This window comes from Mixophyes fleayi, chromosome 3, assembly GCF_038048845.1.
Source record: "Mixophyes fleayi isolate aMixFle1 chromosome 3, aMixFle1.hap1, whole genome shotgun sequence".
In the NCBI taxonomy this organism is placed as follows: Eukaryota; Metazoa; Chordata; class Amphibia; order Anura; family Limnodynastidae; genus Mixophyes; species Mixophyes fleayi.
In genome coordinates this window covers 207,494,285-207,522,269 of record NC_134404.1, presented here as the reverse complement: position 1 = coordinate 207,522,269, position 27,985 = coordinate 207,494,285, and the positions used below count along the sequence as shown (strand labels likewise).

At 38.4% G+C, this 27,985-nt stretch overlaps 1 protein-coding gene across 2 annotated transcripts in view; it reads left to right on the top strand.

Moving 5' to 3' along the window:
* Positions 1-3,762: 3,762 nt before the first annotated feature.
* The window catches only part of MTCL3 (MTCL family member 3), a 41,562-nt gene continuing 17,339 nt past the window's right edge, over positions 3,763-27,985 (top strand). The window contains exons 1-6 of one of the 2 annotated variants that reach the window (XR_012689688.1): positions 3,763-4,554; positions 4,935-5,159; positions 5,940-6,098; positions 10,191-10,262; positions 14,463-15,638; positions 19,479-19,763. Coding sequence is in view for 1 of the 2 variants with exons in the window: in XM_075203038.1 (XP_075059139.1) it covers positions 3,763-4,554; positions 4,935-5,159; positions 5,940-6,098; positions 10,191-10,262; positions 14,463-15,638; positions 19,479-19,589 (2,535 nt within the window). In the remaining variant the exon portion in view is untranslated. Of the gene's footprint in view, positions 4,555-4,934; positions 5,160-5,939; positions 6,099-10,190; positions 10,263-14,462; positions 15,639-19,478; positions 20,394-27,985 lie in introns of those variants that run through there. The other variant, XM_075203038.1, reaches the window with a different exon arrangement.

Below are 27,985 nucleotides of genomic sequence, written 5' to 3'. Positions count from 1 at the left end.
TCTGCATGTGTATAGAATTATGCTAATTTTTCACTTGGCATAAATGTGGCGCATATGCTGAGATGCGGAGGTGACCACATCTTGGGATGTGCTTGTCTCTGCATGTGCTCATATGCACTACTGTAATCTTTTCTTATATTGATATTTCTAGCAGTATAACCTATTTAACCAACTGTATAATAGTGAAATAATCAAAGCCAGTTCTAAATGATAATTGTATCTAAGACAGTTAAATAAATTTTCAGTACAATCAGTGCTTGATTTGTACATAAAAATAAACAGAACAAAAAGTATAATACAGAAGTACACCTATCATGTGCTTTGCTCTAGCTCACGGAGAGTTATGGTCAGTTTGGAGTGAACTTAACAAGTGTTAGTCTGCCTCTACATTGTGTCCACCTCTGTTTACTGTGTATAGGTACTTTCCTTTGTCATTGACTGTATCTAGGTCAGTTCTCATCCTCAGCACCTGACTCACCGATACTGTGACCTTCAGTAACCCTGACAACCAGAAACAGATCAAACACATGATGACTTTCAATGAACAATAAGCCAATGGAAAAGCAGAAGAAATGAAACCCAGAACTATGGACCCATAATCTACCCTCTCCCCCCTTCCATTCAGTGCTTCTTCTGTTGCATAGAAGCACAATAGGCACATACCTCTCATTTGTCCCCACAATCTGGACAAAGTTATAGCTATGCAGGACTGAGTCACATCTACTACTCCCATAATTCATATGCCACCCATTCTCTCCCCTGAAATTAATTTTGCAATTTCATTTCCCCCTCCATCCTGCAATCAATTTCCTATCTTCCCTCTCCTTTGCAAACCCTTTCCCACCTGTCTGATCCTGAGCAATCCCTTTCCCACTCAGCCTCATCCTCTTTTAGTTAATTGTCATCCATTATCTTTCCCACTCTGTAGGGGAGCTGCTCTCACACTGCATCACTCTTTCTGCAGGTAGTAAATGTTGGAACATCATTTCACAATGTCCGGTTCACAAAGTCCGGCTTAAAATAAGACCTGACTACAAATAATTTAATGCTGTGCATTCAAAGTGCCAGTAGCACTTATATAGAATCGACAGTCATGATTTCAAATGGTATTTAGTGTGACAACTGCTATTTAACACATGGCAGCAAATAATATCCTGAAAGAGTTATTTATAAAAAGCACAAACATGTTCTACCATAGCACCAATACCATTTTTATGATAATGCACCTACTTTTGTGCAAATGTGTCTCATTTACAGAGCTTGGATCTGCAGATCAGGAGGATTGCATCTAAAGGAGACTAACATTGTGCACCTTCTAATAAGAGGAGCTATATGTATCATGGTATTCCTAGCAACATAATCATGTGTCTCATATTGTTCTAAAATACAAAAATTTGAATTTTATTTACAGGAAAAGATATTGAAATTAATTTAAGAGTTGGAGTGAGTGCATTTACTGGGTCATGTATTGGCCACAAAGACTCCAAGACGACATCTGAATGCTAGATATATATGGGTGCAGATGCCATCTGAAGCAAATGGCATCTGGCCTTTGGTATAGACAGGCCTCAACGTTAAGCTAACATCCTTTATAGTGATAGGATTAATCCATTAGGTTTAACTCTGAATAACATAAATTCATAAGTATCGCCAGCTAAATATTTAGCTTGATATATACAATAAATTGCATTTTGCATACAATCTCTTGTATCACATGGTGACTTAGTGGAGCCAATTACCAAGCATTCTTTCTTGTGCAAGTGCTCTACTTTTAGTACACTATTGGGAGTACTTGAAAATTCTGGTTGGGATATAGTATGTGGGTCATTACCTCTAAGTGATCAAGATCTGTTTTAGACAAAATCATAATTGATAGTAATAAGTTCTAAGTGAAGTGTTAGAATGAACTGAAGTCAAATACAATTTTTTAATTTTAAAAAAAATCAACTCTGCCTCTGGAAGTGGGATTGGGATTGGGATGGGTGGCACCTAAGCATGGAACAGCTCTGGATACTTTACTTTGCATTTCTGTAAAGCTACTATTGCATCTAAAAGTAATGTTTGAGATGGAGATCAGTTCTTTCCCGCATGTACTAGAATAAGACACCTGTATAGCCAGAGGATCCATGGTCTCAACAGCAAAGGCAAATCGGCTTGGTAACAATAGACCAATAATACAGCAACAAAACAGGAATTAGATAAAAGGTAAAAATCCAAGAGATGAGAACCAAGAGATTAAGAACAATCATGAGCAGACCACAAACTCTCCTTTATGGGTCAGGATACAAACAACAATGTGTTCTCTTTTGACTCACCACTGTATTCAGTGGGATCATTCTGTTTTCATGATTTTCTAACTATTAACTTTTTAAAGATGATACAAAATACCAGTGATTTGATTTTCAAATCTGTGTTAGGGATAATGTGAACTGAATTTTCAAGCGTCATCCTAGTTTTTTTGTTTGTCTTAAAAAAAGACATGCAAGAAAACGAAACAAGACAATGACGCCAACATTAAGGACCTCATTTAGAGTCTGACTCAAAGTCCGTTTTAGGCGCATCCAACAAAAAAACACTACCATGCATTGTGCAGAAAGCACCAAATCCGCCTGCATCTTGGACGCAATTAACACTTGCGACAGCTTGGGACTCACTAGGAGAGAATGGGAGGAACGTGGAATTGTGAAGGCGTGACCATATAAATAAATCCTAGTCGCAGTGAGGCACAGACGCAACACACGTCAAAACAGGGCTAAAGCTGAGCGGCAGGAATTAGGTGTCGCAAGCGGTTAGCTAGCTGCAGGAACTGCTCGCAGCTTGATAGGGCCGCCACTGGGGTTGCTTGCCACTCGTAATACCCTACCAAGCTGCGGCACACTCCCACTCCTACACTTCTTAAACGGACTTTGCGTCCGACTGTAAATGAGGTCCTTAGTATGTATATAGAAGCAGCGCCTGATTAAGGGTTCAGAGTGCCCTATGCTAATACGTTCAAAGTGCCCCCTCACCTTCCATGCTTGGCTTATATGCGGTAGGTTTAATCGAACTCATCCTTGATTTAAAGTCCGAAAACTTTGCATTAACATTGTTTTTTTAAAAGGGTTATGACAATCTTTGTCACTCATTTCATTTTCATTAAAATCCAAACTATATAGTAGGACAGAGGTATCTACAAACACTACTGAGGGTGATGATGTGAAGAGGGAGTGGGGCTTTCACGCATGCTCCTGTCGCTATCCTTGTCTCACCTACTTGCTTAGCCACAGGTGCCCACCCAATGTTGACTCATTGTCTTCAACCTATACCATGGCTAAATGTCAAGAATATGCCTTACTACATTTTTCTTTCATGTTTTTTTTTTTATTTTGGAGTAAAACTATTCTCATATTTTAGAATTTTTCAGTTTCTTTTTCCAAAAATTTTGCAACCCCCTAGGCTGCAGTCTAGTCAGCCTATTGGCTAATCAGACCCTGTACAGTAGAAGAAATTACACAATTGTCATCCCCTCTGTGTTTGAAAGTTTGAAATAGTAAAATTGGATTGACACAACAGTTATGGATCTTTACGTTTCTTAATCCAATTGTGTTTTCTACATTGTACATTATTTCTTCCCATAGCACACACTCTTTATCTCATCAGTTAACTACCATTTTTTATGCACCTCCCACTATCTATTTTATCGGTTTGGGAGGAGATTGACCTTTTGTGATGGATTTTTGCACAGTTCATCCTCTATAAAACAAGCTCAGATCAAGAAACACCATGAGCCAGCCAGCCGGTGGCGCTGCTGTCTCTGTTCCTACTGCAGCTGAGCCTCGCCTGCATCCGGAGGGTAGCAGCACTAGCAGAAAACAACAGCCAGCATCGTCACCAGCCAGACCCAGGGACATTGCAGTCAGACAAGGGGCAGCAGCCAGATCCTTGATTATAAGCAGGGCCAGTGGAAAACAGGCGGTGAAAGCCAGTCGACCATCTCGCCAAGGCAACAGCAAAGCAGTCAAACAGCATCCCTTGCAGAACGCACAGGGAGCTGTCCAAAACGACGGTGGTGCTGAAAGCGCAGCATCCAGGGCGGAGGCCGGTGGAGGGGAGACATTACCGTTAGAACTGGAGGGTTATCGCAAGGATCCCTCCGACTTGTCACCTGCAAGGACGGAGCAGACAAGGGTGGTCACCCCTGAGCAATCAGGGGAGGGATCCCCAAAGAACGCTAAGGTTAAAGGTAAAACCCCATCTAAAGGAGGAGATGGGGCACAGTCATCGCAATCCCAATCCATTGCTGTGGTGGGGAAAAGCCCCAAAAAACAAAGTAGTGGAGGGGGCTACTGGAAGGAAGGCTGCTTACAGTCAGAACTAATGCAATTTCATTTGAAGAAAGGCCTGGCTGCAGCAGGTAGTAACATGAACCCCAAAGGCAACAGTAATGAGGCCGATAAAGCTGAGATGCAGCTTCAGGCTGCACAGGAGCAGCAGTCTGGTGGAGAGGAAGCAGAGGGTGCCAGTGGCCTGCAGGATGAACTGGAGAATCTAAGAGATGAAAACGAAAGCCTGAAGGTGAGGGAGTTGCCCATGGCTGCTATTGTCTGTGCATGCGGTGATGTAATCTGTCGGCTGAATGTCAGGCCTGTCAGCTGGTAGAGAGACACAAAGCGGCTGCACGAGGTCGCCTTTCTGCTGCATTAAGAAAAGTCTGCCCGAAATGTCAATTCACTAGTATTAACAACAGCTTAAAAACGATTTTTCCCTATAAAGCATACATTACTATAGTTTTGGAGAGGCCTTAATGGCAACCGTAATAGTATATTTGTGGCTAAAATGGTTATTTATTATGGCCTCAGTAGGGAATATCTTAAATTGCAAATATCCCCCTAACATCTCTTTCCCTTTTTGTCACTCTCTCCATGCCTATTATTTTCTCCCGTCCCCGCGAGAAGCATGAAATAGACGAGATGAGGACTGAGATGGACGAGATGAGGGACACTTTCTTTGAAGAGGACGCTTGTCAGCTGCAGGAAATGCGACATGAGCTGGAGAGAGCCAACAAGAACTGCAGGATCTTGCAGTACCGCCTCCGGAAGGCAGAACGCAAGAGACTCCGTTATGCACAAACAGGAGAGATAGATGGTGAGCTTTTGCGCAGCTTGGAGCAGGATTTAAAGGTGAGCTTATTAAGAGTCACTGTTTATATCAATGCAAGTTATTTGTTTTTATTTTAGAATATATTGTTTGCAAAATATATAGTTGCAAAAAGATGATATCTGTTTACCTTAATTGTATTTATACATTAAATTAACATCAAGTTTCACCTTATAGCTGTCACAATTAAAGACTATGGTTTAAACCATGTGAAAACTTTTTAGCTTATGACCATGTGAAAACTTTTCATATCCAATATTTGTATTGTTTACTTATCTTAACTACAGTGATCCTTAGCTAAAGCAACACTTCCAGCGTGATACATGCTGATTTATCACATAGTATGAATATGGTTAATGGCTCAATTATTAAATTGTAAGCATATCATACCTTTTTAAGATTGTTCTTAAATGTTTCTTGTTCTACTATTGTTTTTATGCAGTTGAAATGACTATTAATACTATTTATAATAACTGATCAAAAAGTAGCAATATAGCTATTTATGTTAGTGATAGACTAATAAATTATTCTATGCAAAAATCACATTATAATAATAAGAGAAGGGATATTACCAGCCAACCTTCTGACTTACAGTGGCAAACTGAACAGTATGAAATGATTCCCATGAACAGGTAATCATTGTGAACCATATATACACATCTGACATCTGTATAGAAACTACACCTCTGTATATTTTTTTATTTAAAATATAAAAACAGATTTTAGGTAGTTAGCTAAGCTCTTACAGCATCATAATATATTTTATAGCAACATTGCACCCATATACAACTGTATTACTGTAGGTGGCCAAGGATGTATCAGTGAGACTTCATCATGAGCTGGAAAATGTGGAAGAAAAACGATCTAAAACAGAGGAAGAGAATGAAAAACTACGTCAGCAGCTCATTGAAGTTGAAATAACCAAGCAGGCTCTACAGAATGAGCTGGAAAAGCTCAAGGAGGTCAGTAAGATGAAACATATTCTCTCTCACGAGACATGCAAGAAAGTAATAGACATGATTCCTGTGGCAGTACATTTCTCATCTCACCATATATATTGTGTAAATTCATTAACAGGCAGTAACATTTAATGGATCATTGTGCGCAGTCATGGGAAGCTGTAAGACCTTTTTGTCACATGATTACTTCTGTTTACCATATATTGTTCAATGACATTACATTTCTTATTCATTCCCTGTCAAACTTGCATTTCTTTAAGTTTGGACATTGACATTTTTATAACTTTAGTATCATTAACATGTGAAATTGTCAACTTGTCCAGAATGGAAAGTATGACCTGGGCCAGGACAACCAACAACATAGTAAACATAGAACAAATAGGACCTTTATAAAAGGATAATTTGGGTAACATTGGAAGGTAAAGGGGAGAAGAGAATACTGGGATCTACACTATAGAAACTAAGGGCTAGATTTACTAAGCTGCGGGTTTGAAAAAGTGGGGATGTTGCCTATAGCAACCAATCAGATTCTAGCTTTCATTTTTTTAGTACATTCTACAAAATGACATCTAGAATCTGATTGATTGCTATAGGCAACATCCCCACTTTTTCAAACCCGCAGCTTAGTAAATCTAGCCCTAAGTCCCACCTATTATCACTTTTTAGACTATTTCATCAATTTATTAAAGCTTGTACATTTTTGTTCTAATAGACTGATGGATAATTATGTTAAGGTCTTGAATGATTTAAGACTTATTCAATTGTTAGCGAGATCCCCGGAAAACGAGCGCTCGAAAAATATTAGCGTTAATACGGTAATTACTCACTGAATTTCATCTCGCAGCTCCCTGAGCTGCTAAATGAAATCCAGCGAGTAAATTACCATATTAACGGTATTTACGCGCATATTACAGTATTAACGGTAATATTTTTCGAGCGCTCGTTTTTCCGGGGATCTCGCTAACAATTGAATACCCCCCATAAGGGGACATATGGAGATTAATTCATGTGTCATTTTTCCAATTTATATATTTTTTTGTTTTTACAATCATCTATCAGTGTGATTTTTTTGAATAAACTGCACCTTGAAGGTACAAAATGCATGCCACACTAGGCTCTATATTAAATTAAATTAAAATTCCCCCCTATGAATGTAAACAAATGAAGGTGTCAGGAACCTGGTTGTTTTTATTTTAAGAGCAATGAATGCTAATCGAAGAACAAAGTAATATATATCTATAGGTAAGGGTTATATTATGCTTTTTAATAGAAATGAAGAAATATATTTCTTTGTGTATTTAATTTTGTTAATGTAAATATTATTATCAGTATCATGAAAAAATTGTGGAAGTTAATTAAAGAGCGCATCAGACTTGCTTCTGTGATCAAAACCCCAATTTCCTGAATTTGAGCTTATTTGTCAGTTTTGTTTAGTTGCACACAGTGGTGTTTTGGAACCAGAGAACATACTTATTCAGAGCAGTTAATAGATGTAATTAACTTTGTTACTAACATTGAACTAATATGCAAAACCTATTTGGCAAACAGTGGAGTAGCTATAGGCTCATAGGTCCACGTGCATAATCAGTGCTAGAGTCTCCTTAGGTTTGACTTTGAAAACCTAGGGGTATTTTTACTAAACTGGGTTTGAAAAAGTGGAGATGTTGCATATAGCAACTAATCAGATTCTAGCTGTCATTTTGTATATTGTAAGAAATACATGATAACTAGAATCTGATTGGTTGCTATAGGCAACATCTCCACTTTTTCAAATCTGCAGTTTAGTAAATATACCCCCTAGTCTTTAATAACTCCTTCATAACAGCCATCACAGAAAACAAACTCATACATAAAAAAATATGCACACATACAACAAACAAATATATCATATCTTCCCCATTGAGATGGGGGTTATGTCATTAAGCTTATACCTTTTCTTATACCTTATCCGCACTGATATCTTGCTGTTGCCCCACCTTGACTGCCCCTTATTGTTTATTTTCTGTCTTCCATTGAAACTGTACCCATTGTCTTCCCTTCTTTGTTTGTTACCCATATCTCTTTTCTTTCCCCTTCTAGTGCCCAAATGTCTAATGTCTGTCCCCTTTTTGCCCACACATCTCTTGTCTGTCCTCTTTGTTAGTAATCATGTCTTCTGTCTGCCCTTTTTTCTGTTTGAATTTCCTATGTTTATTCTGTTTGATAGACGTACCACTTTGTACTTCATTCAAGAGGTAACTCCTACTGACGCATACAGATCTGTGTCAGTAAGATTTGATGCATTTAGGGGTTACTGCCTAGTCCTCAATGTGGCATTTAACCCAGTCACAAATACAACCTCTGCAATGCCCAATTTTTACTGAATGGCACTTGAATAAGGCACATCATCTTTCTCCCATATTTCAAAATATATAACATTAAAAACTGCATACTAGGGTAATGATTTTTTGATTAGGGGTAATTAACACATGCTGTCGCAAGTGTTAATTGCGTCCAAGATGCGGGCGGATTTGGTGCTTTCTGCACATGCGTGGTAGTGTTTTTTTGTTGGATGCACCTAAAATGGACCTTGCGTCCAACTCTAAATGAGGTCCATAATGTCAGCTGCTAGGTCTCTTGCTGTGTTAGATGCCCGAATAATAGACTGAGGGCTAAATTAACAAAAGTTTCAATATGGCGGTTTAGAAATCACAGAATATCGCCTGCGGTTTTGTCCTCCAAATTTATTATCCATCGGTTTGGAGGGTGTAAACTCAAACCGCCTGCGATGGGAGGTGATTTGCGGCAGTTTCCAAAGTCGTAAATCTCATGCGGCTTAGCACAAACCACAAGCGGCTTAGGACAGTAAACCAGTATTATTAAAAACCCTCCACTTCAGTAATGGCCGGGCTACTTAGCATCGCACCTGTCATATAGTGGGAGGTGTTTCTTTAATTTAGTCCATGATTTCAGTTAAAGCTGAACCATAAACACAACTGTTAATTTCACTTTCACTCCTACTGCTTTCACTCTTCCACTGCTGACCTCTTGCTCTTGTCCTGAATCGTATACAAAATATTTTATGGTGTTTTGCTTTTAGTGTGACTAAGTCCTGTATAGACATCTTTAGTAGTCGAAGCACTTGACTCACTAGCCTCTGCTTGTAAAACTTGGTTGGCAAGTCTAGAGGTATTTGGCAGCATGAGAAATAAGTTTTTCTGTGACACCATTGGCATCATTCAGCTGCGAAATTTAAATTGCTTTTGGTAGGACTCAAAGATTGAACAGTGCTGTTCAGTGATCAATAAGTGAATTCAGTCCACTTTCTGTTGCATTAACCAGTAGTGCCCCAGTTACTTCCTGGCAGATAACACAGTGATCCCATTTAACTATTCGATTTAACGGAAAAAAATTAGCAAGCTTTGACAATTTGCCAGAGTTTATGTATATATATATATATATATATAATGGTTCTAGATAGGGTATAAAGTGTACATCACTTGTGGGGGATTCCATAGGAATTGATGAAGACGCAGCATTAAATATTAAGATATGTAAAAATGTATATCTCAAAAAGTAGTGTGTCCTTAACTTCCAAATGAAGTGTCATTGGTTAAGAGACCTATACTTAATACATGGGATTTTTTTCATAATCAACAGCTGAATGGTTTACAAAATGGATGGAGAAACATGAAAAATCAATTGAAAAGCATTGTTTTTGTAAAAAATTAGCATGAAAACATGTTTGAAAAAAAAATTAATAAATGTATCTGTAATCAGTGTCTTTATAGCTTTCATCTGACACCTTATTCATTAGGGTGCAAACACATTTTTTAGAACATCCCTAGTTTTTGTAGGGAAGGGAGGCAGAGAGTTTAAGTTTAAGTCTTGGTGGGATTTTTAATCTTTATTTCTGCCAAATTTCGTGTTGGTAGTCAGAATAGCAGTATTTTTGTGCTATGCAACTAGACTATACTTTCTCTTTATTCCTTGTCCACTCCCAAGCGGGAAATAGTGTGTGATAATGGGGTTTGTAGCCTGCCATGCAGTTTGATAAGTAATTTAATTGTCTAACAATACTGTCTTGCTATTGTTTGATCTTTTTTTTCTGTTTAGCTATCATTGAAAAGAAGAGGAAGCAAAGATGCACAGAAATCAGAAAAAAAGACTCAGCAGACTCCAACAGAGGTACGTAGCATATTGCATTTTTTAGTGCATGAATTTTATTTATTGTAGTGATATTGATTATGATTTTTTTCATGTTTAACCAATTGCTTGAATTGATATGTAAGATATTGAAATGAAAATAATTAGAAAAGAAAATATGTGCAAATTAACTAAATGCAATGTCCACCTGGTGAAGGAAAAAATTAGGTTTACAGTTAACTTCCCTTTTTCTCACTCCCTATGGCAGACACACTGAGATATAGGGGTAAATGTATCAATTGGCGCATTGTGCAGCAGTTACAAACCTCAATTCCTGGTGGTTTAGTGCACCATATTTGCTATAGACGACGGCCCACTGCGATCATCCAACGATCGTCGCCTCTCTTCCCCTCTGATTACCTCCTCTCACGCACGTATCCAAGACTTCTCCCGCGCCGCTCCCCTCCATTTGAACAAGCTCCCCCACTCCATCAGAACTTTCCCTAATCTGTCCTCTTTCAAACGAACATTAAAAACCCACCTTTTCTTTAAAGCCTTCCAGTCTCATGCCTTACCTCCCACCAGTCGGCTACCTCTCTCTCTCATCCCTTCTTCCCTTCTCCCCCTTCCTCGACTCTGTCTCCGTTTCTCCCGTCTCTCTGTCTCATCCATGTGTCTGTCTATCTTCCCCTCCCTTTAGATTGTACGCTCCTTTGAGCAGGGCTCTCCTACCTCCTGTTTCCATCACTTATAACTGCGCTCTCCGGCTACTCAGCTCACCTCCTCTCGGTCCCTCTGCCCTCTGTCTCCTCTCGCTTCTCTCCACTCCCCTCAGTGGCTCTTAACCTGTCATCCGTGCCCACCCTCTTGGGCTCAAATTACCTGCCTGTACTGATTTTTCCCCTCCATCTCTTTCTAGCTGTTCCTTGAGCCCTCAGAGTTATAGTGCTTACTGTTACTTGTACTGTGCTGTTTCACCTTGTACTGTGCCATTGTTTGTCCTTGTACGGCGCTACGGATACTTTGTGGCGCCCTATAAATAAAAATTTATAATAATAATATAGGGTGGTTTGAGGGTTCAGTGTAAAACTGCGGGTGATGTGTAGTAGTTTAAAACCACTTGAACTCCCGGCGGTTTAGTCAAAATCGCCACAAAACTGTCAGGAAAAATGACAGCTTATTTAAATACCTGCTTCTGATAGCCTAGTTACATCAAGTATGCTGTTTGAGCTATCTTGTCATTCTAAATTTCCACTTTGACCACTGATGGTGGTATATGAAAATTTCACAACCACAAAAACAGAGGGCTCCACTGACATTACACCGTTTTCTATGCTGTTTTTTTTTATACTACTTGTAAACTATACACCCACCTCTATTATATAATGCTTGCAAGTCTATTTAACTTATGTTGTGAATGTATTTGATACAAATACTTTAAAATTGTGAATTTTGTATTACAGCACATAAAAGAGAGCATATACATCATCACGAGGGAGGGTGTCTCCTGTAACGTCCTTTACCATGCTTCTGTACTATTCTTAAGCTGGGTACACACTACAGAAAATTACTGCAGATGCTGTTTCTGTAACAATTTTAACAACAACTTAAAGTCCCGATGAGCATGCAGATTTATTTGTATACACTAAACACATTTTACACAATTTATCTTCAGACCTGTGCTCTTCATCTGTCATAACCATCTGCTGAAAAGATCATGCTTCTGCACACTTCATAGAGACTGTCTACACTGCTGGTCGTAAGTGCATACACACTTCCACATTTGTCCGACATTGTTCCATCGTTGATAATGATTTTTAGTCAGTTTATAAAACCAAATCAAATGATATGATGTACTTTGGTGCGATAAAACATAATCGTGGGAGTGTACACACTAATGCAATATCGGATCTAGCAGTCGTTTATCATGTGATTGACAGGATAGTTGGTTGAAAAAACCTGTACTGTGTACCCAGCTTTACTTGCAAAATAATTTCAGCTGGCCTCCATATCGAAAGTGTTATCTAAATATGTATTATTCTTTGGTTATTGATACACCTGAAAGGGGTTGATTGTCTCACCAAAACCTGGCACATGTGTCAAAACATTGGTGCAGAAATCTCCTTGAGGGTACATGTAACATCTGCAATAGATGCACTATTAAAATTTCATGCTCTCTTCTTTACATATACATAGGCCTTTTAAATGGTGCCTGGTATTTATTATTATTATTATTAATACCATTTATTTATATAGCATCACTAATTTCGCAGCGCTGTACAGAGAACTCACTCACATCAGTCCCTGCCCAATTGGAGCTTACAGTCTAAACTCCCTAACACACACACACACACAGACAGACACACAGACTAGGGTCAATTTGTTAGCAGCCAATTAACCTACCAGTATGTTTTTTGAGTGTGGGAGGAAACCGGAGCACCCAGAGGAAAAACACGCAAACACGGGGAGAGCATACAAACTCCTCACAGTTAAGGCCATGGTGGGAATTGAACTCATGACCCCAGTGCTGTGAGGCAGAAGTGCTAACCACTTAGCCACCATGGTATGTGTCTTTTATGTACTTTTGCACCTAAGATTTTGTTTTCCAGGCTCCAATTTCCCTTACAGATCATGCAGATGTCTTAGATGTAGATCTAGACATAACAATTAAACACAATGGGTTTGATTCATTAAAGAAAGTAAAGCAAAGAAAAAAAAGGAGTAACTTTGCAACTTGGCAAAACCATGTTGCATTGGAGGGGGAGATAAATTTAAAATGTGGGGGCAGATTTATAGTTCGTATAGGACATGTCCTAGATTAACTTTAAATTTCAGTATAAAAATAAAACTATCAAGTAATTGTGCACTACATGAAAACTTATGTGCAAAATAATAAACTAATTTGCACCACTTGCATTGTAACATGGTCTGTCCAGGAGAAAACTTACTCCTTTTTTGCCTTACTTTCCTTAATGAATCAGACTCAATATATTTCCCAGTGTCAGTCAATAGCAAATTCAATTCACAGACGAAATATTAATTTTTGTGTTAACCAGCACTCACTAAGGACTGCTCTTAACGCAGTAAAAGTAAGGAAACACTTTCTCATTTTTCCTGAATAAAGTACTCTTGTAAGAAGAAGCTGTGTAACATGAAGACCCATATACAGTGTGTGATTGTCATCGCTAGCTCTAGATCTCTATCTGTATTTAAGAGACCAAGCTAAAATGTTATCTCACTTTCTCCGTGTTTGACTGGAATGTCAGCAGTTTTGTTGAAATATAAAATGTTAGTCTGGATTAGGCAAAGGAATGTAAATATTTATTATTTAGTCAACTTATAACATGCTTTATTTTGTCTCTTTTTCTAAAATGTATAACATACATTGTAACTTGACAAGTGTTGTGATTATATAAAATATGGCACTTAAATGAGAAAAACCATAGAAGATGTTCTATACAATAGTTAATATGTAAGTTTAATATAATGGATCGCCACTGAAATCTAAATGTCCTTATTACTAACATACGATAGCAGCATCATAAGCGCTGATACTGCATGTCATTACAAAGCAGTTTTACTGCTCTGCTTCAGATAGACTGCCAAAATGATCCTAACTACTTCTCCATTTGCCTTAATGGGATTCTAAAGAAAAATGCTCACAAACACCTAAGAACATTTCACTATTTAATGTAATTATGTTCATTATTTAATGTAATAATTTCATTATTTAATGTAAATAATATAACTGTTAAAATATAAAAACTTCTACAAAATTTAATTAAAATATGGCTAATAATGAGTATATTAGTTGGTAGTACACAACTAAAGAAGGTAATGGAAAGCCTCTAAATTTGGCATAGTGTCTATTGTTTGGGTCCTTACCTACTGGTAAGTAAATTTTGCTTTATTCACTAAAATATGTTATTGTGTTAATCAGCTGCAAACAAAATCAGGGTGTCTTCAGTAATTCCAAGCAAAGTAAATGATACCATAGTCCTAAATTGTTGCAAAATATATTGCAAAATATAAAATAGTGTATGATTACCCTCCCGATTGTATAACTGTGGCCAGTAAAAGCCATTAAATGATTGCCCGTGTAAACAAGCTGTTCTGACAACCACTGACAGCATAGTCGAAAAATAACATAGAATTTGTATCTGAATTAATATAGGTAATGTATAGATATGTACATATATGAATGTTCACATTTTCAATACTTTTGTTTACTCTTATGATAAGGAGGACAATGAAGATTTGAAGTGTCAGTTACAATTTGTGAAAGAAGAAGCAATGTTGATGAGAAAGAAAATGGCTAAGATTGATAAGGATAAAGATAGACTTGAACATGAACTTCAGAAGTACAGGTCCTTTTATGGTGATCTTGACAGCCCATTACCCAAAGGGGAGGCTAGTGGACCTCCCACAACAAGAGAGGCTGAGCTGAAACTCCGACTTCGGTTGGTTGAAGAGGAGGCTAACATACTTGGTAGGAAGATCGTGGAACTGGAAGTAGAAAATAGAGGTTTGAAAGCAGAACTTGATGACCTAAGAGGAGATGATTACTCTGGAGCATCAAATTCATTAATGAGGGAGCAGAATGAGTCAGTCTCAGAAGTGAGGCAACATTTGCAGCTGGTTGAAGACGAGGCTGAACTGTTACGGCGGAACCTTACTGACTTAGAAGAACAGAACAAACGCATCACTGCGGAAATGAACAAGTATAAATTTAAGTCTGGGACCCATGAGACCTCTCGACATAATGATAATGTCAAGACTGAAGCACTGCAAGAGGAGCTGAAAACGGCACGTTTACAGATCAATGAGTTAAGTGGGAAAGTCATGCAACTCCAGTATGAGAACCGAGTTCTCATGTCTAACATGCAGCGGTATGACCTTGCCTCACACCTAGGTATCCGTGGAAGTCCTAGAGACAGTGATGCAGAAAGTGATGCAGGAAAAAAGGAAAGTGATGATGACTCTCGTCCACCGCACAGAAAACGAGAAGGGCCCATAGGTGGTGAAAGTGACTCAGAAGAGGTGCGCAATATTCGCAGCCTTACTCCTACTAGATCTTTCTATCCTTCCACTAGTGTCTGGCAGAAGAACTTTGCTGAGAGGCAGCAGATGAAGGATATTCGCTCTGAAGCTGAACGACTAGGGAAGACAATTGACCGTCTTATTTCAGACACAAGCACTATTATCACTGAAGCTAGAATTTATGTGGCAAATGGTGATCTGTTTGGACTAATGGACGAGGAGGATGAGGGAGGTAGAATACGGGAACATGAGCTTCTGTACCGGATTAATGCACAGATGAAAGCTTTCAGGAAAGAACTTCAAACTTTCATTGATCGGTTAGAGGTCCCAAAGTCTTCTGATGACAGGGGTGCTGATGATCCTCTGTCAGTCAGTCAGGTATGTATTGTTAATGACATGGTATGGGTGTGTAGTCTATGTGGTAGTATTTCTCTAGAACATTGTTGCAGATTTAGAACACTAAACTGGAATTGGATCTGTTACCCCTTGAGCTTATTATAATCTCCCGTATTACTTTCAAGAGTTTCCTCCAGTTTCCACAGAACTATAAATAATTTGACCTCCACTTTGGTTTATTTGATATGACGTTCGCTTGTGTTTGCATCACATGTTAATTTTATTCTCAGTGCCAGAAAAATTAGCAATGTAATCTTCTGATAGTGCCAGATAACTAGAAAGGCTACATTGGACTCTACAGTAATTGTAACTAGTCTGAGATTTCACATTTGCTGGCATCTATACAGTTGCTCTGCCCCTGGAATCAAGAATACCTCTACCTGCGGTAATTAGTGTTGCTGGGAGAACAAGGGGATGGGACCTAAGAGATATATTTCTGTCTGGTGGGCACAATGATTATACATGAGTGTGCACTGATGAAGTGAAGGTTTTCGGGTCAAGCACTATTAGTATGTCTGTGCAGAAGGATCCAGAGATGACTACATTATCTGTACAGATGATGTGACTAAGTTACCTGAAAACTGTTTGTAATCAGTGTGTCCTCACATAGAGGTTGTAAGGTGACGGTAGACATTACTTAGGACTCCTGTGCACTCTTTCCAGCAAAACTGGAACCTTCTCCTTAACGAGTAAAGACTGTGGTACTGGGAGATATGGTAAATGTGGCTAAGGTAGAGGTGGTCAGTGCAGTGTAGATGGAGGTCAGTATAGTGTGCCTGAGGGGGCCGTGTAATGTGTATGAGAGATTTGGGGAACTGTATAATGCATCTGTGGGTGGTTTATACATTATGGTTGGGAGTTCTTTTAGGTAGACCATTAACAAACATACAGTGGAGGCATCCAATTTGTAGGATGAACCAGTATGCTTTTTATCAATTTGTTTGAAACCAGTGACATCACAGCCTGATACTCATGAGGTATGACTTGTATTCATGAGGTAAACTCTAATAAATTATTTATATAATCTTTATTGGTATACATTAAAAGTATTTTTTTTTTTTATTAAATTCACTGGTTCACCATAATTAGCGAAATATTTAAAATCAATGATTATGGAATTTATGGATCTTGTCCCGACAAAGTTCATTAGCGAAACGTGCGTCGGCGTCATGCCACGCTGTATCGCTTGCTTCTGCTACCACTCTAATTTTTCTGATAGAAAATCTCCAATTAAGACTGAATCCATATAGCAATACCTTTGACACTTTTAAATGGATTAATTTGGCCAGGATGTGTGTCTGAGATTGAGTGGCTGCAATGAATGAATGAGTCTTGGAAAATACACACTAGTATAGCTGCAAATATAAGACTAGCTGCAGCAGTATTAAGATAGTGTTTATTAAAACTCGTTTTTTCAATACAACTTATAGCAAGTCACCTTCAAAACAACTAAGAAAGTGTTGGAAGGGAATACGAAGAAATATCAACCTTGTGCAATTTTTTAATGTAATCTCTGATAGGTGGGCAGTGATTGACAAAAACATAGGAGGATAGTTTCTCATCAGCTACAAATGAGAAATGAATAACTGCCATGAGAGTTAATCAATGTAACTTGTCTATGCAAGACAAATCGAATTGCTCTACCAATACCTATTTTATGTAGTTGTGATATAAGTTTAATCCATTTGGAGACATTAATATATGTGGAAAGATGTTAGGAGATATAAATAGTGAGAACTACAATTCCCCTATGAATATACAAATATATATAATAACAAGCAGCAGTGTGGTTAGCAGTGTTACACTGCTATTTTAACAAGACTATTAATATTCAGTTATTTCAAAATCATTGATTTTAAATATTTCGCTAATTATGGCGAACTAGTGAATTAAATATAAAAAAATAACAAATAAAAATGCTTTTAATGTATACCAATAACGATTTTATAAATATTTTATTAGAGTTTACAATCATTGAGTTTCTTCTTCTATTTTATTGTAATGAATTGTTATATAATGTGTGGGTGCACCCCCCTGAATGTAACACTTTTTATAGTGGATATATCTCATATACTATAAATAAATATAAAAGGGGTTAATGATTTACTTGGTGCAGTTTGGTTTCCGAATAAACTTGTATTCATGAAGTGATAGTACGCAGTGAATTGATAGGTTACATTCATATGAAGAGTGGTTCAGCCCACACGGTAGATGCCTCCTTTGTGTGTAGGTCACAGGACCACTTTAATAAACGCTTGCCCTTGCAATGTTATATGTGTGCAAATGTAACTTTCAATTTTAATTATGAGTAATTCCTTGTTTAATTAAATAACTAAATGTGTTACTGAAGCAGAATATATAGTCTCTTTAAATTATTCATGATCTTTATTCATGTTAAGGATTGTTCTTTGTAATTCTTGCTTTGAAAAATGTAGCATAAATAATAGGTAGCACTTGTTCATCAACGAAATACATGTGTCAGGTGTAACTTTCGCAAATATATCGTTTTCATTAAAATCTAAATAAATGGGCTATAATGATTAACTGACAATTTTTTAATATTTCACTAAACACTATAATGTTTCAGTTGTTTTTAAATATAGTTATATATTGTAACTCAGAGAGAAATGTATAGATACATTTTACTACATACTTTAGAAGTCATCACAATTTTGAAAGTGTATTGAGTTAAAAGTAATATACAGCCATTAACATAATGAAGATTCATATAAATATTTGAATGAAAAATGAATTTGGTGTAAGGCAAACCTAAAACTACAGATTTGCATATGCTGGATTCACTAATGCTGGGATAAATTAAATAATTATCTAACATAAAGGGGTACTCTACCTAAGAATGAAAAAAACTACTTTTATCCCTTGGGGCAGTCTTGATAGACTTGTTATAATATATATATTAGAGCACGTGATATAACATGTTTTTGATAGGAGAAGCAATGTAGTTGCTAAGATGGCTCCTACTTGCATTTGAGGGTCTAAATGTGGCTTGAATAATACAGCAAAAGCCACGTTCAGAAGTAGCTGGATATCAAATGCAGGCAAGCCAACTTATCAACCTCTCAAATGTTGGAGGCCCGAGCAAGTTGCCTCTGGATCTCTAGGGTTGGGGGGTTGGTCAGGTAGGTAAGTGATATGCTTGGTTCAATATGGCATTTTTTTTTTAGCATATTTAACCACCAGTTCAGGTAATGCTTGTATAACATATTCAAAAAGAGTATACAAACACCTGTCTGGTCAGAGCTTGACTCTTCTATGATGCACTGCCCTCAGATAGTATTGTTATTTTACAAGTTTAGTTAAAGCGGAAATAAACGCCAAAATTCATGGCAGTGAATGGAGGGGGCGGAGCTTCATGACACAATTAAGCCCTACCCCCTCCATTCACTGCCGTGAATTTCGTCAAGCGCGGGAGCTTTGCCTACTCTTCCGGGAGTCTGTGATGACTCACCAAAATTCGGAAAGGCAAGTATGTGTTTAGTTGGGATCTTAGTCTAGCTCTAAATTCAATACATATGCATAATATAATGTGAGCGAACAGGTTTTAGCTTTTTATCTTTGGGATATTATTTTAACCAATTTCCAACCCTGAAAAAAAAATTGTTCAGACAAAGTGCATAAGGAGTTATCTTGTAGATTAGAATACATACTTTGCACCATAGTATTAAATAGATGATTGTGTGTTCCTGCCTGCAGTATCTGGGGTGAGAAGTTCATTTCAGATGCAGTACTGTTACTTGTTCATGTATTTTGCTGGCAACACTGAGTGAATAAATCTTTCTGTCTCTGTATTTACCTTCCCAGATGTTCCAGCCTATTATTTTACTTATCCTCATCCTAGTATTATTTTCTTCTCTTTCCTACACAACTATATTTAAGCTTGTCTTCCTTTTCACCCTCTTTTTTGTCCTGTAATCCTTTCCACCATTTTCAGTTTTGTGTAGTTATTTATTTTCAGTTTTGTTTGTTTTGTCCACTCACCAAGATAAGAAGTAAAAGAAATATAGTTTCTGCTCCAGCTACAGTTACAGAAAACACTGAAGACTATTTATATAACCCAATGCTACATTCTCCCAGCAGCTTCTACAAGTAAGTTATTTATCACCTGTACCCATTCTTGTTGGGAAAAGTAATATATACTAACCTAAATTTTGCTTTTGGATACTATTTGGAGGGTGTGTAACGTGTGCAGCTATGGGCCACAACATCTGTTATGTTTTTGGAACCACATTGCGTTTATTCACTGACACACCCTGAACTTCAGACTGAGTCATGAAGCAAGGCTTAAAGGAAATTCCTCAGTAAATCCATGAAAAATGAATTTAGGATGGAAATATAGTTATTTGCTTTGGTATCGAAACAGTTTTGCATGGCTACCTAACAATGAACTCCTGGCACATTAAAGAAGGAATACATTTAAAGCACATAACTCACCTCTTGCGAAAGTTCTAGCTTGATGGAAATGACTTGTTTAACCTCACTAATTACTGTAATTCCTGCAATGTCACACTACTCCGCACCAGACTCTTCTCTATTACCACTTTGGACATTAACATTACATCAGATTGACTTAATATCTGTTTTTAATAAAAGATTAACACGCAGTAATGTGGCAGCATGTGCAAAGCAAGGAGTCAATACTTTGTGTTGCAGTTTTCATCACATGACATTATTCAGTTGTCACATTGTGACACATTGTATAAAATGAGAACTTTGGTTAGCAGGTATTTGTTTAAAATACATTATATACAGCTACAGTGTATAATAGTTATAATATATACATGACATTAAAATATGTATATGCTCAACCGGTATTAATGATGTCATTGTTTCAGTATTTATTGCAAACACTTGTGGAAAAAATAACATACACATACTTGTAGATTATTCGAATATCTGAAGGTACCTCAGAGTTTTGTGGCCATTAAGTCACGTCTGTTATCCAAGTAAATTACACTAGTGGGTAAATTTATCAAACTTTGAGTTTCCGGCGGGTTCGAAAAGTGGAGATGTTGCCTATAGCAACCAATTAGATTCTAGTTATCATTTATTTAGTACATTTTGCAAAATGATAGCTAGAATCTGAGTGGTTGCTATAGGCAACATCTTCACATTTCATACCCATCGGAAACTCGAAGCTTGATACATGTACCCCAAGGTGTTATCTGATACAGTACATGTCATTTATTATATTTCACATTAAATTAGCATATCTTTTTGTATTTGGAATCCAAGTACCTTTATTATCTTGTATTTGTTATGAAACCAAAATATTCCTTTACATGTTATGAGGTAATATTCCTTAACATTTACACATTGTTGTCCTTTGTCTTTTTCACTGTCCTCATCATAGCAATATATTATATAGTATGAAAGTAGATGTCTGTGTACTTTTTTTTAAAGCATAACACCCAATGGTTAATTGATAATATACTTTTCAGACATTGTTATTTTTCTTTCTGCTTGATTATGGTTGATAAAGATTAAAACATATTAGCACTGAGGGGTAATTATTTTGCAGAGTGCAGCAACATAGTTTCAGCAAAATAAAAACAATTAATACTAGTGGCGGCCTGCCAAATCATAATGTAACGAAGGAACATGGACAAGAGAACCCATACTACAGTCACGGCCAAAAGTTTTGAGAATGACACAAGTATTGGTTTTCACAAAGTTTGTTGCTTCATTGTTTTTAGACCGTTTTGTCAGATGTTGCTATGGTATAAGATTACAAGCACTTCTTAAGTGTCAAAGGCTTTTATTGACAATCACATTAAGTTTATGCAAAGAGTCAATATTTGCAGTGTTGACCCTTCTTTTTGAAGACCTCTGCAATTCGCCCTGGCATGCTGTCAATCAACTTCTGGGCCACATACTGACTGATGGCCGCCCATTCTTACCTAATCAATGCTTGGAGTTTGTCATAATTTGTGGGTTTTTGTTTGGCCTACTGCCTCTTGAGGATTGACCACAAGTTCTCAGTGGGATTAAGGTCTGGGGAGTTTCCTGGCCACGGACCCAAAATTTCGATGTTTTGATCCCAAGCCACTTATTTATTATTTTTGCCTTATGGCAAGGTGCTCCATCATGCTGGAAACGGCATTGTTCGTCTCCAAATTGTTCTTGGATGCTTGGGAGAACTTGCTCTTGGAGGATGTTTTTGTACCATTCTTTATTCATGGCTGTGTTCTTAGGCAAAATTGCGAGTGAGCCCACTCCCTTGGCCCACACATGAATAGTCTCAGGATTCTTTACTGTCAGCATGACACAGTACTGATGGTAGCGGTCACCTTTCCTTCTCCGAACAAGCGTTATTACAGATGCCCCAAACAATCTGAAAGGTGATTCATCTGAGAAAATTACTTTACCCCAGTCCTCAGCAGTCCAATCCCTCTACCTTTTTCCTGGAGAGAAGTGGCTTCTCTGCTGGCCTTCTTGACACCAGGCCATCCTCCAAAAGTCTTCGCCTCACTGTGCGTGCAGATACACTCACACCTGCCTGCTGCCATTCTTGAGCAAGCTCTGCACTGGTGATGCCCCAATCCTGCAGCCGAATCAACTTTAGGAGACGGTCCTGGCGCTTGCTGGACGTTCTTGGGCGCCCTGAAGCCTTTTTCACAACTATTGAACTTCTCTCCTTGAAGTTCTTGTTGATCAGATAAATGGTTGATTTAGGTGCAATCTTACTAGCAGCAATGTATTTGCCTGTAAAGCCCTTTTTGTGCAAAGTATTGATGGTTGCAGATGTTTCATTGCAGCTAATCATGGTTAACAGAGAAAGAACATTGATTTCAAACACCACCCTCCTTTTAAAGCTTCCAGTCTGTTATTCTAACTCAATCAGCATGACAGAGTGATGTCTAGCCTTGTCCTCATCAACACTCTCACCTGTGTTAACGAGAGAATCACTGACCTGATGTCAGCTGGTCCTTTTGTGGCAGGGCTGAAATGCAGTGGAAATGCTGTTTTTGGGATAAAGTTCATTGTCATAACAAAGAGGGACTTTGAAATCGATTGCAATTCATCCGATCACTCTTCATGACATTCTGGAGTATATGCAAATTGTCATCATAAAGCAGACTTTGTGAAAAATAATATTTGTGTCATTCTCAAAACTTTTGGCCATCACCACTAGCTGTTCAAACTGAAATGGTCATTTCAACTTAAATTCTTGTTTTTCCAGCAGAGGATAGCAGACATAAACAGCAATAATTTGCCAATCATGGCATTATGAATTGACTTATATGAATTACCAAAAAAATATTGGAAAGTTGCTTTTTAATTTCCTTACACTTAAGATGGATACTGCCTTCTCTACCCTGGCTTGCTCATCACCTTAAGCTGATCACAGGGTTATCGGACTTGTTAGGGGAGAACATAGAATCAGGTTGGTGAACCAGTCTCATCGGCATGTAAATGAATTATATAACCTCCGCCCTGGAAGCAGGAATTAGCCATTTGACAACTTATTATTCGGCCCAATGCCAAGAGTCACATTGCAAGATAACATCTCCCACCGGCCTCTCAAGCCTCAGGGATTACATGGACTGTAATCCCAGCATTAGTTCTTAAAATTCCATTGGGGAACAGGGGGAGAACTTATTGTGGACACATGGGGAAGTAAGAAGCATGGGGACAGGAAGTGAGGGACAGCTGGAAACCATAATTGCCTACTCTCTCGGAATGTCCGGAAGACTTCCAAATTTTTGGCAGTTCTCCCGGACTCCTGAGAGAGCAGGCAAAAATCCCGGATCCAGCTGTCGTCGTTGCTGAAGATGGTGGGGGCGAGGCAAAACGCGCCATTGTGGCCCCGCCCCCTACTGCGATTGGCTAAAATTGCCTAAGATTGCCAAGGGGCGGAGACTAAAGGCGCACCACACGTGGCTGCGCCCCCTCGACGGGCCCTCTCCCGGACAGCTGTCTTCAAAAGTAGGCAAGTATGCTGGAAACTCTGACATGCTCTGAAAGCAATAAAACATTTTTGGTGATTTCCAAGATCCAATGTTATAAATTCATCTTGTTATGTGCTTATCACTGAGAAATCAGTGATTTCACTGCAGTATCTGGTGATTTTTAGGTTCAATGATAAGGAAATCAACCTGTAAATATTGATTTTTATCACTATTTATAAAATCAACCTTTTGATTAAAGTACAGTCCTTTTGAGTGTATATTCTAAGAGGAACTTTCAGTCTGCTTTACTTTATTAGGAAAGTACTTCATGTACACTGCTATATAATAAATATACTTTTCAGACTGATGCAAAGGTTGTTTTAACAGTATATTCTTGCTTTTAATTATGCCTTTTGGACTACTCTTTTTGAGAATAGCCAGGCATATACAGACATCACAAATTGTAGAAGATGGGTATTTAAAATGTTTTTTTCTGTGTTTTAGTTTATAATCAATTGCATGAAAATAAAATGAAACATGCGTTCATCTCTGATATGTGTTATTTGTGCTTCAATGAAGATTTTCCTGACATAATCATACAATGAACTTTATCTCCACTCTCATTACCACTAAATTAGGAGATTAGTGGAACAAATCTGAGATTAATGACTTGCATTATTCCAGTTCAGGGAGAATGTAGGTCTATGCAACAAGCCAAACATTATATAACAAAATCCAAAAGTTGCATAAGAGATTCTAACAACTCCTTTTCTCATGTTTTTTTTTCTCTGATTTCTGTACTGAGTCATATGTTTTCCTCCACATAGGGACATTAAAGGAATACACTAATAAGGGCAACTGCAATGTCACATTAATACAGTTAAATGTAAAAAAATGTACATTTCATGATCCTTTTTAATATTTATGGTTATTGTATTTTAAATAATATTATTTCAGCTGTCCATCCTCTGCTGCTTTCAGTACTAGGTGACCTACTGATCACTATGATGATCATATTGTCAGTAGTCATGGTAGTAACTTCACATAGAAATGCAACCTTGCTCTATAGCCTGTCCTGCATTTTACCTGTATTGCCCCAAAAGACAAGTTTTGCAGTCAACAGTCCCTTTTAGAGCCTTATACAGGATGCTTTCTGATCCGTTTAATTCTAATTGAACAGACCGCAGCTCAGATGAAGGGAGAATTAGGGGGTGGATTGGGGGTGAGGTTGTCACCTATGTACATGCAACCTTATATACATGCGTTGAATCCTCTTCTGCTTTCTGACTTAAGCACAAAAGGGATATCTGGTGCAGCATCTCCTCTATGACTTTTTGGCCAGCTGTTGGGTATCTCAATCCATCACCCTTTATTGCCTGCAAGTGACTTGTTGATTGGTAAACATAACGTTATCTCCCTTGTCTCTTGGCTGTATGTATAGCTTGTGCTACCTTGAAATCATTTAAGGCTCATGTTACACTATACATAAATCCCTCTGTTGAAATCCAGATAACAAAGCCATTTCTTTAAATAATTAGATTAGCAACCACCCCGAATCCTATCATCACTCTCTCCCATACTATATGTACTGTGTAGTGAAACATTAGTGTTATTTTCACAAACGTAAAGCTTGTTAGCTCTGCTGCTGGTAAGGTTAGAACCCCATTATTGAATTTAAAATCAGAAATGAAAAGTCACATGGCATGTATTAAAGGATCCATGCAGTTGTGAGGTGATGTAGTCTATTCTCCAGGGAAAAATAGGATTATTGTAAAGTCCAAGGTAAGTGTTAGAGTTTTCTTTTTTAAGTCCCATTCCTACACAGTATTAGGAATATTGAGGTTGTTAAAAGCAGTAGATTCACAAACTCCATCAGTGCTCAGCGGAACTCCATCTTCACTCAACTCTATATTTCAGGAAGATTTACTTATTTCGGTTGCCCTGTAATACACCAGATAAGCTTAGTATTATGTGTTTGATAAAACTGTATCTATAAAAACAGATCAGTTGTTGTATCTAAGGGCAATGGATAAAACAACTCTGCCTGGCAGACAATGTTGTTTTGAGGTGGAGTCTCCCATTAATCACATCAATACTAATGTCCTACATATTTTATGAGAGTAATGCACTGTACCATACATACCTGATACATCTCATGTCACCCAATAGGAGACATTTGATCTGTAGTAAAGAATATTGTGTGAACTAGGTGGTTCCAAAAACTTTATCTCCGATTAGCAAAATCCAACATACTTACTTTCCCTTCCACCCCTTTCTGCTTTCCTGCAAGTATATTTTGCCCATACATAACTTCTTGTCCACTCTTCACCTCCTTATTTGTATGCAGTCAATTCTTCTCAAATGAAGTGAGTTGCAATCACACGCAATAATTAACATCTATTAAACAGAAAAAAATCACTGGCAAAAACAAGTATTTTCACTGGAGTTGGGGCTTCTCCTGTTTATCAAGAGGCAACCATACCACCATAATTTAGTTTTTTTTCTTAATTTATTTTGCTCATGTCAGGGGTGGATCTAGAAAACTGGTGTACCCGGGGCGATTTAGGGGGGGGGGGGGGGGGGGGGGGCGATTTAGGCCCCGTCCCTTTCTAACATCTTAGGCTGCCGACGGTTGCATACTATGTGCAGGTCCGTCCAGCCGTGACAGGCAGGGACAGTGTGCTGTTTTAAACACAATCAGAGCAGCCGGGCAGCACACTGTCCCTGCCTGTCACGGCTGGACGGACCTGCACATACTGTGCAGCCGTCGGCAGCAAGTGTCTGCTAGGGGGGGCAATCGCCCCGTTCCCCCCCCCCCTGGATCCGCCATTGGCTCATGTGCATATTCCCCTGAGACTGGCACGGCAAAGCGGTAAATAAAGCTTTACCATTTTGGGCCAGTATCGCAGAGACAGCGGAGTATTGTTCAGCTGCCTGGATGAGATTTTAATTATAAATCATGGCGATAGCTGGTTTTCGTTCGCTGTGGTAAGAGGTTAAAAACCAACTCTATCGCCATTTATTAGTAAATAGACCCATTTGACTTGAAACCTGTACTGCTGTATTCCTTATAGCATCTCCACATGCTAGAGCACAACATTGTGATTAATTTTAGACAGTTTGTTACTTTAAATAAAATTAAAAACCCAAGCAAATGTTTCATTCTGTGTTTACTACCAGTACACATTCAGAATGCCTGTTAAGGTAACAGCATAGACAGTACAGGTGGAGACTTGAGCATGTTATTAAATTGATTTTAGCAATATGCATGTGATCTGCCAGGAATTCCCCTGTCTATTGGTTTTGCACTTTGGGTCATACTTATAATTAAGAGTAAATTCAACAAGAAAGTGCAATTTTGCACGTTGTCAAAACCATGTTGTGCTCCAAGGTGCAGATTCATAATGTGCAGACAGCTGAACTCTAAGGGCCTCATTTAGAGTCGGACACAATGTGCATCTAACACGTACATGCATATTTGCCAACTCTCCTGGAATGCCCGGGAGACTCCCGAATTCCGGGTAGGTCTCCTGGACTCCCGAGAGAGCTGACAATTCTCCCGCATCTGTCCACTTCCTAGTGAAGTGGGCAGATATGAAGCCTCCATAATGCGATTCTCCAGGAATTGCATCATTTTGGCCCTCCCCCAGTGTTAAAATGACACGCTTGCACCATTACGTCAAAGGGGGTGGGGTCAAAATGACGCAATTTGCGGAGCCCCGCACCCTGAGACTCCCGGAGGCCAATCGTTAAAAGTTGGCAACTATGCGTACATGCAAGAGCAGGAGTGGGAATGTGTCGAAGCGTGGTAGGGTATTATGAATGTCATGTAATTCCAGTTGCATCCCACTCATAATATCCTACTGAGCAGCGACCAGTTCCCGCAGCTAGCTAACTACTTGCGCCAACTAATTCCTGCCGCAGTCTTTTTTGACCTGTGTTCCGCCTGAGTCTTGATCCGTCTAGGGTTGTTTTTGCAGGTAGACCCCGATAGTATCTAAATAATTCACGGTCACACCTACATAACTCCGTGTTCCACCCTTTCCCTCGTACTGAGACGCAAGCTGTCGCAAGTGTACACTGCATCTGATAAGCAGACGGAACTGATGCTCACTGAGCATGCGCGTCAGTGGAATTGTGCACAATGCGCCTCCAAATGAGGCCCTAAATCTTAATGTAGAGATAAAACTGTTCTATATTTGTGTGCCACATGCAAAATCAGGCACTATTTTCCCTGCATGCACAATTTTTTTTTTAACTAAAGGTTAACACACTTAGAACACATTCCTCCTCCTAGCTGTTTTAACAGCATAATTCTATTCTCCCATTAAAAGACAAAGCTTGTCTTATATAACCTGGAACTAAAATTGGCAGCTATTAAAGCCTTGATGTGAATTCACGTTGGTTCACTTTTGGTCC